Consider the following 15,662-nt stretch of genomic DNA (forward strand, 5'->3'; position numbering starts at 1 on the left):
CTGAAGAGGATTATGTAAGTTTTCCTATAAGAACACAGCACTGGATCTGACAATTGAAGAGGTTCTTTCCAGTCCTACACTCTAATTTCCTTCAAAGTAGTCTGATGTCTTTGCCATGGTGATATTTACAAAACAAAGCTACAAAAAATCAACTCAGTGGTTTTTAAGCATTACAAATATTTGAAACCTTCAAGGTTTGAAAAGCATGCGCTCCATTAACTGGGGAATGAATCTCTCCAGTGTGAACTGATACACTCATGGAAAAGTTCTAGTTTCATACATCTTTAAAATGCAGTTCTCAGGAAGTCATTGAACAAATTTTTTTTGAACAATGGTTGATTAAGCAATCTAAATAAGCAACACCTTATGAGGATTATGAGTCAAAGTCAAGTTGCAGATTTAGGTCTTCTGCCACCAGGAAAAAAGCTTTATTGGCTTTCAAACAGCATGTTCTTCCTATACACCCCCTTAAATTCAAACACAGAAGGGATTTTGTTTAAACTTTAAAAAAAAAAAAAAAAAAAAAAAAAAAAAAAAAAAAAATCCAACACCAAGCCCTCAATTGGATAAAGACCAGACATAGTCCAAAAGCTTTATGTTTTAGCAAGTAAGGAGTACATGGAAAGAAGGCATTAATGGAAATTGTTTTGGAACTCAAAGTACAGAGGATGATATCTAGTGACTGCTATAATACTGAATCTGCACTGCCATTAAACTTAATCTTGGATATTTTTATTGCAACCTGACCCACTCTGACATCTCTAAAGAAAATTACACTGTACACTACTATTTCAAGAAGTCAAACTTAGCTAGTCATCTGGGCCATAAAATAGCAGATTACTCCATCAGGCTGGCTAAGGCAACTAGGAATAAAACTAGATTTACCAACCACATTATTTTTATTAGGAAATGTTTCAAAGCAGACATAATCCCAAAAGACCTTAGGCTCATTCCATCTAAAAATACACAACACAGAGCAGGAAAAACACGAACTGCAGTATAAGGTACGATTTGTATATGTGAGGAAAAAAAAATACAAGATGTGCTGCAATATATCATCCTATCAAAACAAAATAAATTAACTGAACATAGAAACTGAAAAGAGTAAAAAATTCTATACAATTCACGTTATTAACAATTTAAACCTTTGTTATAAGATCTGACATGTGTTAATAGGAATTGCTCCATTGAATCCCCAAGATTTAGTCTATGCTCCTTTTGCTTTCTTTGAAATTGCAAGCTAATATAAATGTACTAAATCACAGTGAGAGAGCAAAACCTCCAGAATGGACAGAAGGAAAAAACCCAGTATCTTTAACTACAATGTTCCAGGGGAACTCTGGTATGTTAGTACTACATGTATTTTATTTTGGATCATAGCCACAGAACAGCTGAAGCACTGCTTCTGTAATCATTCTGAATATGGGGAACTGCTCATAATAGTAGCAGAAAAAAGCTATGAATTTTCTTGGCAATCTTAGCACTTCTCAGTAATTCCTTGTACTGTCATGTTTTCTAACAGGTATTCATGCATACATAAAACATATAGGTCTTTGTAGATCTGGAATGAAGGAGATGCAAGGGATTTGAAAGCTGGAAAAGGAAGCTTTAAATTTTAAATACTGTCAAAGTAGGTTAGATGTACGATGTGTGTTTTATCATCTAACCAAACATTCATGTCTTTCAATTTTAACCTTTTTTTTTTTTCCCTAGGCAACATGATCACCTCAGGCAGTTACATTTAAAGGCTTTATCCACCTTAAAAATACATTTAAATTAGCCAGGCATTTGTTCACTTTTTTAGTAACAGACTTAAATACTGTCTGTGTTTTACACTGTGGTTCAATTAAGCCAGCTGCATCAAATGCAGAATATTAATCAGACTCTGAAGCTCCACTAATTACATGCCACATTCAAGTAAATAAAATTTTGTTAAGTGGCATGGCCACAGGTATTGTATGTGTAATCTAAGCGAGTTTTGACTCATTTCCCTTTTCTGGTCTGATTTTATTCTACACAGGAAATGACAGGGTCATTTGGAAATAACTGCACCAAAAGATCAAAAAGGAAACCTGATTGCCTGTGCAAGAGAAAAAATAAAATCCAGTGAGTTTACAATTCATTGCTATAATATTTCTCTGGAAAACACATACTGTGGTTTCTCTGAAAGGATATCCATTGCAGCACTAAGTACTGCTTTTATTTGTTGCAGCCCTATCTCTTTTAAAGAAGCAGCACTTCTCATTAGACTACTGGGCTTTTATTCAGTAGATAATACACTGGGCCATATGGAGCAGAAATTGACTCACTGAGCTAAAGCATTCCATTTCAGTTGAAGCAAGTAATTTCACTGACTTGTCTCAAAGTCTTCATTTACAAAAGGAGATAATACTGTAATTGAGCTCTTGAACCACCATGGTTCTTGTTATGTGGGCAAATCTGGCCATTACAATTTACAGTTTCCCATTCCAAAAGAACAGACTTCTATTGCTGGAGCTAGAAGAAAACTTTTTAGACATTAACAGCTTAAAGTTGGGATCACATCCAGCTGCAGGTCACAGTGTGTCTACATGGACTTTTTTGTTTCTAAGACACTGATCTACACAGCAAGGCAGCAGTCAGATTTTCAGCACAGGTTTATCATCTACTTCCAGCATGCAAACTTTGCAGCTGAACTGCTGCCCCATCCTCTTCCCTGAGCACTGCAGAGCACACAACCAGGCATGCTCCTGTCATAGCCTTTTACATATCAAACCACACTGGCCATGCCAACTTGTCAGTTTAAGCTGTTTGTCTAAGGGACTGCAAACATAAAAGGTAGTGATCTCCTTTATGGATAAGTACCTCTAAATATAACAAAGTCATAGCAAAAGAACTTGAAGTTTATGCTGGGTTCACTTCTTGTCACACTTCAACACATGAAGCAAGTGCAAATAATGTCTTAAGTTTGTATGTGAAGCTTCAATGCCCTAGGCTGTTACTTACTGAAGAACAACGCATCACCCTATCAAAATCAACTCTACAAGAATAAGTATTGATTTTCTTAGGTATTGCAGTGTGGCTGGACAAATTAGACTCCCTGCCATGGAACTCAGAATACAAAACAGATGGATTAAACTGAGTGGGTACATTGGTAAGAAATAGCGGTAAAAGAGTTATGGCTAAAAACTGTCATGAAGGTTTTTGTGGGAGCTATAATTGTTCCTTTGATGGATCACCAAAGAAATTCATAGAAACACATTTCTGCCATTCCCTAGTGGAGGTGGTACCTTCAGTGGAGGTGGCACTCTGCACCAGACAGACTGTGCAGAGCAACCACTCTTCTGCCGCTGGGACAGTGCCCACTGAACTCAGCCAGCCAGAAGTGGATTGTAAGAAAACACAAATTTCTTTTAAGCTAGTCTACAACTGATAAGCTACATTACCCAAACTTACACAACGAATTACTTAATCAAAGCCTCATTAAAAATAATTTTACTAATTAGAAAGTGCTAACCAGCCACTGATCTGATTAGCTAATATAAAATAACAACCCTAACACAGTAACGCTGAAGTCCTTGTGTAATGACAGTTTTTTCATTTACTTCACCATAGTTGGAATTTTTACCCATTTAATGATTTCCAAATATTTACATCCATGTCAAGAAAAGTCCTTCTTTTTGATAATCTGGCTATTTAAAAGCAACACAGGAAGAATTTTTCCCACATCATTTACAGAGTCAAATGATCAGCTTAAAGTGCAAAGAAAAATTTCCAGTGCATTAACTTTAAGTTCACTGTGTACTGATAAGCTAAAATGTGTCATGAAAAAAATTCCACCACTGTGCCTCTATGAGAAACCAGCTGTCTCCTAATATACGTTATAAATGTAAATCTTCTTCAGAGTATTGCAGCATCCTCCAAATGCAGAGTCAAACTAAGGGAAGGCTTATTTGATGAATTGAATCTGTCCATTTGATTAAAGGCCACATCCTGCCTCAATGAATTTTCCTATGTATTTTTTTCATATAAAATATAGAAAAAGTGTACAGGCAACCCAATGCACTGTTATTAATGCTTTCAAAATGCTGAATTTCTATCTAGCTTATTCTTTACAGTCAGTGTAATTAACTGCTAGTGACTACAGAGGAAACTAAACTGAACGTACACATGTATACATAAATATTAGGACTGTGGTCAGACTGTGCTTGGTACACAACTTTTTTGATTTTGATTGTTGATTTTAAAATAGTCAAGACTCATACATTGCTAATTCAAATTACATGCATCACCTTATAGATACATACGTGAAAGTATTTGCGATTTAACACAATGAACAACTTAGCCAAGCAATGCTTTTACACTTTTTTGAAATCCAAAATTAATCTTTAATATGAGAATCGAAACCTCCAACTTGTATTCTTTAGTAAGCCATCTTATGTTAGTAATGGACTAATGTTGACATGAAGTTGCTTTGAGCAATATAAAACATATGCTACAGTTCATTCATTAAATAACTGTATAATGAGTTCCATCTATATAAATGACTTACCTCATTACTTATCACATGTTCTTCTCTAGCACTGTGGAAGAGGTATTCATACTGTTTATAGTACTTAAATAAGCTGGAAAACAAGAGAAAATAGCACTATTACAGCTGTAAATCTTTGGAAAGGCAACAATATTAAAAATTCTATTAAACGGAGAGTCACTCTCCAGCATGGTAATACTCCAAATTTTAACTAAAAATTCATGTTTGACTTCAATTACCATATGTAGAATATTTATTTTACTGGATCAGGTGGTTGTAGAAAATACAGTATGGTACTTAAAAATACATCCACTTTATCCATATGCAATTGAACTCTGAGAAACTAAGGTTCTACACTGAAAAAGAGGAATTCCTGAAACACTTAGCACCAGGATACTTATGCCTTTACTATTAGCAGTAGTGGACAAAAAGCAAACAAAGCCAAATCAATTTTCAGATTCTGGGATGAACAAGTCTGATCCTGGGACTCCAGAGCAGATAGAGTGGAAGCATTTATTGTCTCAAGGCCACTGTTTCAAAACCAATGTACTGTTTTCTTAAAGAAAAGCTAAAAAACTAGACACACTGGAGTTGAGTATATTAGGACAGAAGTAACTTACAGTAGATTTTCTCAATGGCCTGAAATATTTATCTTCCTTAAAATATATATGGCTTTCCCTTTCACGTGTTTTAAATAACTTTCCTCTTTCCCTTTCTGAATTATCAATGACACAGTATTTGTTTAATCAAAGGTTTCGTTGGTCATAGTCCATCTGTTACAATTACTTCTTCTCTTAAAATCACAATGCAGAACTTCTGGCCCCTGTCAGGTCATTTTGACATGATTTAAACCACAGCTCTGATTTCACAGCAAGTCCAGGGTAAAGAATGGTTACAAGAGTTTATCACACTCCTGCCTCCTGTACCCATGAAAAGGTACAGAGAACATTCACAACTGGTTCCTGTGCTTTCTGGCTAACAATAGGACACGGATTCTTTTTTTGAGAGCCACCAACTGGGTGGACAATACCTCTATGCTCCTCTCTTGCAAGACACATCTGGAATACTGAAGCCTTTTTGGAGGAGAGATTTAGACTACATGGCCTCCAGAAGTCCCTTACAACCAAATTTTTCTATAGGTCTATGAAAGCACCTACTACACCCAACATACCCAGCTAATTCTAAAGACACAGCTACTAGCTGCAGGGTACCACACAACTGCTGTGAAAATGCATTCACAATACCAGTGCTCAGCTACACAAGCCAGCATGGCTGCCCTTTGAGACACAGCACTACCCTTGCTGGCTGCCCCATGGCACTGTGGCTCTGCTCCCACCTGGCAGCCTCCCACCCCAGCACAGCCAGCAGAAGGGCCTCGCCAGACAGCTGCCTGCAAAGAGGCTGCTGCAGTGGGATGTGGTGTCTGAAATCCAGTCGTGGCTCTGGGAAGTGAGCCATGGGAGTGGATGCTCAGAATACACTGTTTTGGCTGACTGTCCTTCCCTAAGTTTCCACTGGTGCTTACTGCCACAGCACTAGAGATTGCACAAAATATCACTGCTTAAGGTAGAGCACATCACCCCTGGGCTGTAGTAAAGTACAACTAAAGTACAGCAGTGGTTGTACAGAGCCCATGGAAGCAGCTCAGAATTAGGAGACTAAAATGGTCAGTGGCCTCCCTCTCCTACTTGACAAGAGCACCTCTTCCAGCAGTTAAATGCACCTCTGAAACCTACAAATATATTTTTAACAGAACAGGCAGAGACATTTTTGCACATATGTACAGATGCATTTCCTAATTTGGTGTGAAGTATTATGGCAGCCTCATTGAACATTTGGCTCTCTAAGTGTCATATAAAAGTTTTATTCTACAGTTACATTTAATTCAGTCATTCAGTTACCATTAGTTAAAAACAAAATTTATTTACAAACTTGCATAAGAAATTTGTCTATCATAAACTACAAGTTCCCTTCCCCCAAATCCAAAGCACTTACACAATTAATTAAGTTGTTCCAATATTTGCCATTTTATTTGCAGTACATTTTTATTTTAGTACTTCACCAAAGAATTCCTGACATGTTTTTGTGGAAATACAGGAACTGTGTTTAAGCAGACTTCAGGATTTAACCAGGAAATGACTCACATCACTTTATGAAAGTATGTGTTTATGAAAGTATGTTTCTCCTCATGTCCCCTATTATCTGGTAAAAGTCTAACATGGACTATTTAAAAAAGGCAAAAAAATATTTTATGAACATATCAGATACACAAGAAATAAGATCTATATCTTTCAAACTGCACTGGCAGAACTTAACATTTCAAGCTTTTTCTTATTTTTTTTTTATTCCAGTGCCTTGGAAAGGAGACAGATTTACAGCATCTGAAAATCAGCTCTTCCCTTTCCCCTCAAAACGTGTTATGAAAATCTTCATGGACTATGTTACAAGTACAGGTAATTTATAATATTCCACAAAATTGAAGTCATTACTTTGGCATTTTTAAACAGAACTGTTCAACTCAGTACCCTTAATCCTGTTTCAAGAAGAGAATTCCTCCATTTAATACTCTTTATGTCAAATCACATAAATTATACATCAGCATTTCTTTCGAAACAAAAATGTAATCTTCTTTCCTCTATCAGGCACTACATAAAACACTTTTTTCTTTGTATCTCAAGACTCTGCACCAACATTTTTAGAAATTATTACTTACTCTTGCAATTAAGCTTGTTTAGAATAGACTCTCTTATGATGTCATATGGGAATCTGAAGGTGATTAACAGTGACATATTTCCCTAGCTCCACTGCTTCCTGAAAGAAAATGTCAAGAGCTATGCTGATGTGTGCTTGCCCAAGGAGACAAGATAAAAAGATGTTAACTGTCACCTTCCACCAAACCTGAAGGTGTCATTACTGCTGCTGCACAGTTTGTGCCAATGTAGTTAAGCATTTGTCCCCATTTCTATTATAAATCCCATGGGTTCATAATAGCTCATCTGTAAAAATGTGATCTGAACTAAAACATGTCATACTATCTTGGGTAGGAAAAGAGCTATAGGCCTCTCATTTAAAATAAATTTTTAAAAGGGAAAACAATAAAAAATGTTGAAGTAATACATTAATTTGAATTGTAAAAAAACCCAGACAACTATTTGTGAATAGGGACTTTCAAAATACACCCACATAAGAAATGTACTGGTTCTGTTCTTATATAGAAAAAAATATTAAAGTTACTGAAATGATGGACTACTGCACATGACATATTTCAGTCTGTGGGTACATCCATGACCTTACAACAGCACATACTTGTAATAAATTGGAACTAGATGATATTTAAGGTCCCTTCCAGCCAAAACCATTCTGTGATTCTTGGTAATTCTCTAAATTGAGCAATCTGAACATAAAACATATTTGGTTTTCAAAATACCATTTTGCTGCAGAAGTCTTATGTCTTGGTTGTATCCCTGCCTAGTCAATACTTCAACAGTAGTAGGATGGCACATCTAATCTCTTGGATGAACTTTTTGCAACACTGAAAGTATTACTTTATGAACAAGTTTTCTCTCCATGCATAATTTAGACAATAGCTACAGACATACTATTTGGAAAGAACATTTGTTCCATATAAATACACAGAAAGCACAGACAGTAAGGGAGCAGTGAAAGACACTGAGTGAGACATCTTAAATGCCAGCTTTAGCTTAGGGCTAACTTGGCATGGCATTGGTTTGCCTTGGCTACAGAAATTTAAGATTTAAAGAGATGTTCTCATTTTGTATGGGAAGAACCTGAATTTTTTTATATTTTCCATGAAAAATTAACAAACGAAAAAAAATCAGTGATACTTTTCTGCATCCAGGAAAACACTCTAAAAATGCCTTCTTTCTCATGTTAAATTTTCTAGCAACAGTCAAATAATGCTCAACTCTTCTAGGTATGGATCAGCCGTGACCTTACTCATTCTTCATGCCCATCTACCACAAAATCTCTCCCTCCAAACACCACTCAGATCAGAAATTCTGACCTCTGACACATTCTGTCCATTGTGCACTGGAAACATGAGTATAGCCACTGTCCCCAGCTATGGCACTTCAGTGGAAAAAAGTCTGTATATGTCATGGTATAGTTAAGACTATACATGGAGAGGTGTGTTTGGCTGCCAACAGACACCTTTTTTCTCAGATAATTGATGGAACTACTGCTGTTTGCATCTTTCTGTGGCAATGTTTAAAAGCTGAGACCTGTCATGAAATTTTTCATGTAGATACTAAATATCTGCTAACTCTGAAATTCAACATTTTTATTACTCCCATATGGCTGTAGCCTTAATTCTCCAAAGTACATAACTTTAAACACTCACAAAGTCCACTAGAGCTGTCAAGGACAGACAAACACTTAGTTATAGGCAAGACAGAGGATTTTGTTCAACTGGAATCCAAAAATAGAATGCTTTAACAGCAAACCAAGAATCTTCACTATACAACACTTTCCCCTTTCCCTTTATCAACCAAAATAAAACTCAAGCTTTTCAGCATAATTTCATATTTTGACAAACTTCCAGTCTAAATTTATTTCCTTGGCTTTGACAACTGAGGTCAGATTGTTACTGCTACTTACATATTCTTTCTTATTTTTAATGTTTTAAAGTTTACTGTGTGCAGTATTTTGGCACACTATGAACAAGTTCAGTTAAATAATTTGAACATACTTTATCAGCCAATTTACCACAACATTATTTAAATAAGAGATTACTTATCCTGTAGAAATAAATACCTGATATTCAAGTAATCGATGATTGCTTTGGCTTGCTCAATGCTGAAGAAAGTCAAGTCACCACTTCTTTCTGAATCAGTGTCTCCTATTCCAGACATTGCTTTTCCAAGTTCTTTTAAATTTTCTCCTAAGGTCATATGTTTGTCTGTGAAGTAAACCCAAAGAAATGAAACTAAGTGTAAACACAGCAGTGTGGGGTGGGTTTTTTTTTGCTCCATTTTAATTATAAGACTTCTTGAAGTTTAAGTAGTTTCATTAGGAGCCATGTAGAAACTTAAAAAGCATCAGTAGTCAAACATTTTCGTCCATTGCCATTATTCTTATCAATAAAATGTTCACTGAAATTCCATCTTAAAATCACTGATCCACCTTTATAATGTAAGGATCACAATAATGGGTGTTTAAGGTGCTAGAGCCTGGTCTCTTATGCAGGTAACCACAGGCAAGATAGTATGTAAATTTGAGCTGTGCAGTACGTTTATCTTTAAAATACCTTTACTACTGTTTATGTACTGTCTTCTGACCGTGCCCCTTACAATCAATATAAACTGGTGATACAGGAACAGATGTTAAAAAGGGTAATCATGTTTTTTTGGTGTTTACAGTCATAACTGATTAAACACAAAGACACATAATACTCTGTGGGTATCATCAAACTTGGGAACAATTTTGTACCCCTCAAAATAGAGAATTACTTTACATTTTTACCCTGGAGCTCAAAACCAAATGCCAAAACAACTTTGAATTAAAAAATAAATCCTTTTTGCTCACTGTCTTAACAAGGAAAACCTGAAATTCATCGTTTGATGAACCTTTAAAAAGAAAGGCTTACTCTTTCTGGTTTGTGCACAGTATGTGCCACCAATAGAGCCATCATGGAGTTTAAAAAAAGTTTTGAACACAGTTTACCTGTTCTTCTTAAGTGTAAAAGATCTAGAGTAGAAAAGTAGAGTAGAGTAGAAATATCCAGCAGTGGTGAAATAGATTTATTTTCCTTATTGTTTTAATTCTCTATGGATCTGCTCCATAGTTCTTTGTACAAAAAAACCAAAAACCAGATTAAAAAACTTACAAGATTCTGCTCTTTATAGCTTTTCCCTTTAGTGGTACAGCAATCAAAGGCAAGAAAATTTCACCGCATTTTTTGGTATCAGAAACAGCACAATATAAATAACCATAATGGAAGCAAGAAAGAAATACAGAGAATGTGGAGGAAATAGAATAGAAGCCATGGGAAATGAGAAAGAGTAATAGAACCAGAAATATCACAGTAGGGAAGTGAAGACACATGACAAGATCATGAGAAGTCACAACACCCAGGCCTGCCACCAGCTGGTCCAAAATTTCCTCCTCCAGAACTGGTTTTGAACCCCAACTCTCTCTCTCATCTCAGGGAGGCTCTCACACTATTTCTGTGAGGTAAGGAGCACTTTACTCTCAATGTATAAAAGATGAACCAGATGATGTACTTGACCTTGGCTCCCAAGCAACCAAAGTATACAGCTTCCAAATGTCAGTTTTCCTCTCTCCTTTAGCAGACTTCCATAAGCTTCCTCTACCTTCCTTCTAAATCCATTCTTTCTTGCTACTTTGGGCAAATCAGCTTAATCTTCCAAGCTACTTGGGTCCATTGCAGGGAAGGGCCCACTAATATAAAACATTAGCATTTTGGTCCTAGTTGAAACATTTGGCCTTGGACCTTGCACTAGATGAGAAGAGTAATTACAAGGAAATTCATTTCAGCCCTGGGCTACAGCATACTTTAAAAGGATTATTTTGGGAACTTAGCTGTCAAAAAAAAAAAAAAAAAAAAAAAAGGTAAGTCTCTTGCAAGCATTTACAAATTGCATTTTCTTTCCATGAAAGCCATATGTCTTAGCCAAATCCAAATGTATTTTTACAGGACAGCAAAAAGAAAATTCACAGGAATTGCTTGCCAAACCTTATGTCTTTTCTTTGAAGCTTAGGGGTATATTAGAGTAGTTAAAAAAAAAAAAAAAGGAAAAAATAATACAACTTTTCCACAATACAATGGCTCTGTCTGCAAGCCCACTAAACTGCTTTAGTTGTAATTTTTTATATAAAAATTAATCAAAGGCAGATACCACCATGGAAAATTTCAGCTTAAAGAGTTAAAGTTTGGCCAAGCTTTATGCAACTAAGATCACATTCCCTAAAAACACCAGTCAGATTTAATAGTAATGTTTAGTACACATGCACTACATAGAGTCTCATAAAACTAATTTCTGACATGTTTCCATTCTTCTCCATTGTTATATTAATACAGTTAGCATATGTTAAGATACTTTCTCACTGGAGACAGGAAGAACAACTGGAATTCCAATGATCATAAAGCACGTACATATTCTGTCAAAATTCCAAGTCTGAAAGGCCCCTCAATTAAATGACAATGAAAGAGTATAACAACTATTATGAGCTTGATGGTAAATATTCATCTTCTCTTTGAATGGAACTGCTGTGTTCTTGCACTCTACCTCTGGGATGGACTTTTCTCAACATAATCACCCTGAAAGTGAATGCTAAGCAATCATTGTGATCTCTGAAAAATGGGTTTTAGGGGATGCTGCTACCATTTTTCTGGTGATTCTGTTCCCATCAGACCCAGGCTTCATGCTTTGTTGCTAATTTTCTTGTAGTCACAGGAGCTGCAGTCCTTTCCTTGTCATTTTTCATTTTTGGCTGTGATGCCAGTTTACTTCCCTCACCAGTCTTTAGTTAACTGATATATTTTGTGCCAGAAATTCAGCCTTTGCGATATAGAAAGCTGCCTAAGAGTTGACCTCTAAGGATAAAATCAATGCAATTCACCAGCTGTAATGCTACAGGATGTACTGAATATCTCAAACAGCAGAGAAATGTGCCCAAGGCAACAGTGAGTCAGCCACTGAGACAGCTGGAATTGGGATTTAGGAGTTCTTTGCTCTCACTGTACTGTAATTATTATTTATTTTACCATAGCAAAGATGAACTCTCTTCAGAACCTAGACCTTTTGCAGCACACACTGTACAAACAAAGAATGAGAGACACTCTGCTAAAAAGCCTACAGTCCTCCCTAGCCAAAGTTAAACATCTGCCAATAAGAATTATTATCAGGTACAAGGTATAATGTGTTAACATTCAAGAGGAAAATAAATCATTTTACAATTACTTGTAATTAAATACCACTTGATTAAAATGACCAGAAAACATTTTTGCCTTCCACTTAGGGTATTTATTTTACAGTTTTAAATTATACTTACCACTGATGTTCTCCAACAGGAAATTTAATAGATCCATGAATCCTGAGAGCTGTACAAGACTGAAGTTCATTTCTTTAGCCCAGCAAAATCCTGCTGTGTAATAATCTAGCAAAATAGCTTCTTTCAAAGACGTTTGTTTAAAATTCAGAAACTCTCCCAGCTTTCTAGAAGAAATTGCAGAGTAAAATAATGAAATTTAAAAGTAAATCACAGATTCCAAAGTTTAATTTTGTTAGTTTGCTTGTAATTCAATCCAAAATATATACTTTTATCATACTATACATATGTGCATGGATCTGCCTGGAACTCAGCTATGTCAATTTGTAGATATGAAGGTTTATGATTAGAGGACAGATCAACAGAGAAAAGTAAACACACACCTCTGGGTTTCAACAGGCACTATATAAATGTTAAGGTAATTAATGAAATAATGAGAAGCATTACAAAAAAACAGAGAAAACCAGCTGTAAGCCCCAGAGAACAGTCAGTGTTTGTTCAGGACAGGGTCTGTAGATGACACTGAATGATAAGTCTCTACTTCCTACTGCCACTCTTTCACATTGATTGAGATGGTTTCACAGTACTAAAAAGACCTTGCTTCCCTTTCAGGATTATTTTTTACATAGATGCTGAAGAAAAATTGCAATTGAAAATTACTGTAAATAATATAAAATTACTGAAAGTACAAAAAATATTTGAAAGCTTAAATTCTACTTCCATAATGGTTGAGACATTTAAGAGACTCATCCTACATTACTGGCACACTGTGAAAATTTTTCCACTTATTGTAACTTGAAAAGTAATGAAAAAATACACTTCCTTCTAGGAAACCACGTTGTTGCCAAAACATCTATGCCTACTATATCTAAACATAGAATCAGTGATGTCTTTCATAATTGTGCACATTTTTCCACATGAAGAGAGGGGATTAGGGCTAGGACTTCAGTCTGCAGTTCTTCCAGTATAACCTCAGCCACATCTCAGGTGGTTAAGTTCCATATTAAAACAATTCTGGGCTCCTTAACTGTACCTGGCAGTACAGGTGCCAGTTGTGACCAAAATTTCTAGTCACATGTAAAAGAGAAAAAGCCTCCCCCTCTGCTCTCATTCCTTCCTAAGAATGGTGTTAATATCTGACCTACTGATAGGCAACGATTATTAGTTTTTCAGGATTTTCACCAAGCCTGTAGACATACTCTGTCAAATAAGAAGAGTTTCTTTTTTTAATTAAAGACTCAATAACTGACAAAGTAAAGCATATAATTAAATCAGTTTTGTTTAGAACATGTATTCCTTTGTTCTGCAGGACAAATTTGTATGCCTGTACACATGCAAGTCAGTTAAAAACACTTAACTTTGTACTGAAATAGAAGTGGAATGTGGCCAGCTGAACTTTCCAAGGTTTGAAACAGTCCATATCCTCTCTTTCTGAAGCTTCTGCCAACTCTGTGTTTTCATAATCAGAGCTTCTCAGGGATTTAGATTTTCTCTGATGCTGCTAACAATGCCAGTACTCATCTTTTCACTACTCTCAAAGGCATGTCACTGACAACAGGATCTATAAATGACTGGAAAATGATGGGGCATTTAGATGTCCCAGCTACCCTGATTGCCATTTCTTCCTTCCCGGAAGGTGCTCAAGTCCTGCGCAGAGAGACAGCAACACAAAACTCCATGACAGACAGGAATGCAGGACATCAAAATTCTCATCCTGAATCTGATCTGTTCTGATTTTCTAACCTTAGCTGTGGCCTTCAAACTGCTCTTTTGTACAGATATGGTGCACTGCTGCTGATAAACTGCTTAGAGTGCACAAAATACCCTGTAACTATCCTCTTTTCAGTCAGATGCAGTATATACTTTACAATCCACTTGTGTACTCTGTGTGTATTTATATATTTAAATACACATGTAACCATCTGAGACTACAAATAAACATATGATCTTTCAATAACTTTTAATGAGAATCTTTCACAACAATTTGTCTTCTTATGCACATTTTAGTCTCCAGTGAATTGTGGGCTTCAGTCTCCACTAAAATAACAGGTCCATCATGCAGAAGGAAACAGTAAATGAATTTTTTTTTTTAACTATAATTTGATTGGAAAAAAAATTCTTTCCAGTTTTCTTCAAAAAAATAATAGAAATAACCTCCCCCCTCCCCTGAGAATGGCGACACATGGAAGGAAGAAAATCTATTCCAGGAATAACATTTTAATCTCTATTAAATGCTTTATCTCTTCAGAGGGACAAGTTTCAAATTTTATTTTCCACCTCCACCCTCTAATCTAGTCCAGAGGATCGCTCATTTAATTTTCAATTAACCATGAATTTGCTTGTGGGCACAACTGCTCCTAAATAATTCGAGCACTTCTGAAAAATCCTATCTTGAAAATACAAGACTATAGAGTGTCTACTTGAACTCCTGGCCTCCTAAATTTAGCTGCTATTAAGCACTAGTAACAAGGCAGGGTGTTGTTACAGGAAAGGCAAGATGGGCTTACATCAGAAATCTCCAGTGCTTCCTATTTCACCAGAGGAACACAATGGCTACCTGCTAACACCCTGTTAAACTTTCTGTCCCTTCTGAACTTTAAAAACCTTGCTGATGTTTCAGTAACTCATGTTGAAGTACAGAATCTTAATGTTTCAGCAAAAAAGTTATCAAGTGTTAAAAAACTTTAGTATTGGTCTGTTCTTATTCATCTTAGTATTTCATTAACAGCATATCTAATACTATGGCAAATTCAAAAACATTATCAATGTGAAATATCAATTAAAAAAAAGGAAATAAAAGAAAAATCAAGAGGAAATACGGTAAAATATAGTGAATCAGAGATCAACAGATTATTTAAGAATCATAACAAATATTAAGGATTTAACCAAACAACAAAAGGACTAATGATATAACCACAAAATATAAATATAAGGGTCTGCAATTTTTATTTCATTATTACATTGGTTCTAGCACTGTTAAAATTGCCACTTACATTTGAGCTTCTTCTATACTTTGTTCTGACAAAGTAGCAATTTGGGAAGGAGAAAGAAACATCCGATTAATAACCTTCTTTTCACCTAGGGCATCCTGATCTTGGTCTTCTTCCTAAACACACAGAAA

At 35.8% G+C, this 15,662-nt stretch overlaps 1 protein-coding gene across 4 annotated transcripts in view; it reads right to left on the reverse strand.

Annotated features, from left to right (window-relative positions):
- Positions 1–15,662, reverse strand: part of CABCOCO1 (ciliary associated calcium binding coiled-coil 1) — a 152,226-nt gene that overhangs the window by 28,196 nt on the left and 108,368 nt on the right. For all 4 annotated transcript variants that reach the window (XM_071749138.1, XM_071749136.1, XM_071749137.1 and 1 more), the window contains 4 exons: positions 15,535–15,647; positions 12,545–12,708; positions 9,284–9,428; positions 4,532–4,604 (listed from right to left, as the gene is read on the reverse strand). In XM_071749138.1, the coding sequence (XP_071605239.1) occupies positions 4,532–4,604; positions 9,284–9,428; positions 12,545–12,708; positions 15,535–15,647 (495 nt within the window). The remainder of the gene's footprint in view (positions 1–4,531; positions 4,605–9,283; positions 9,429–12,544; positions 12,709–15,534; positions 15,648–15,662) is intronic.

The sequence above is a fragment of the Heliangelus exortis genome, chromosome 7 (assembly GCF_036169615.1).
Source record: "Heliangelus exortis chromosome 7, bHelExo1.hap1, whole genome shotgun sequence".
Lineage (NCBI taxonomy): Eukaryota > Metazoa > Chordata > Aves > Apodiformes > Trochilidae > Heliangelus > Heliangelus exortis.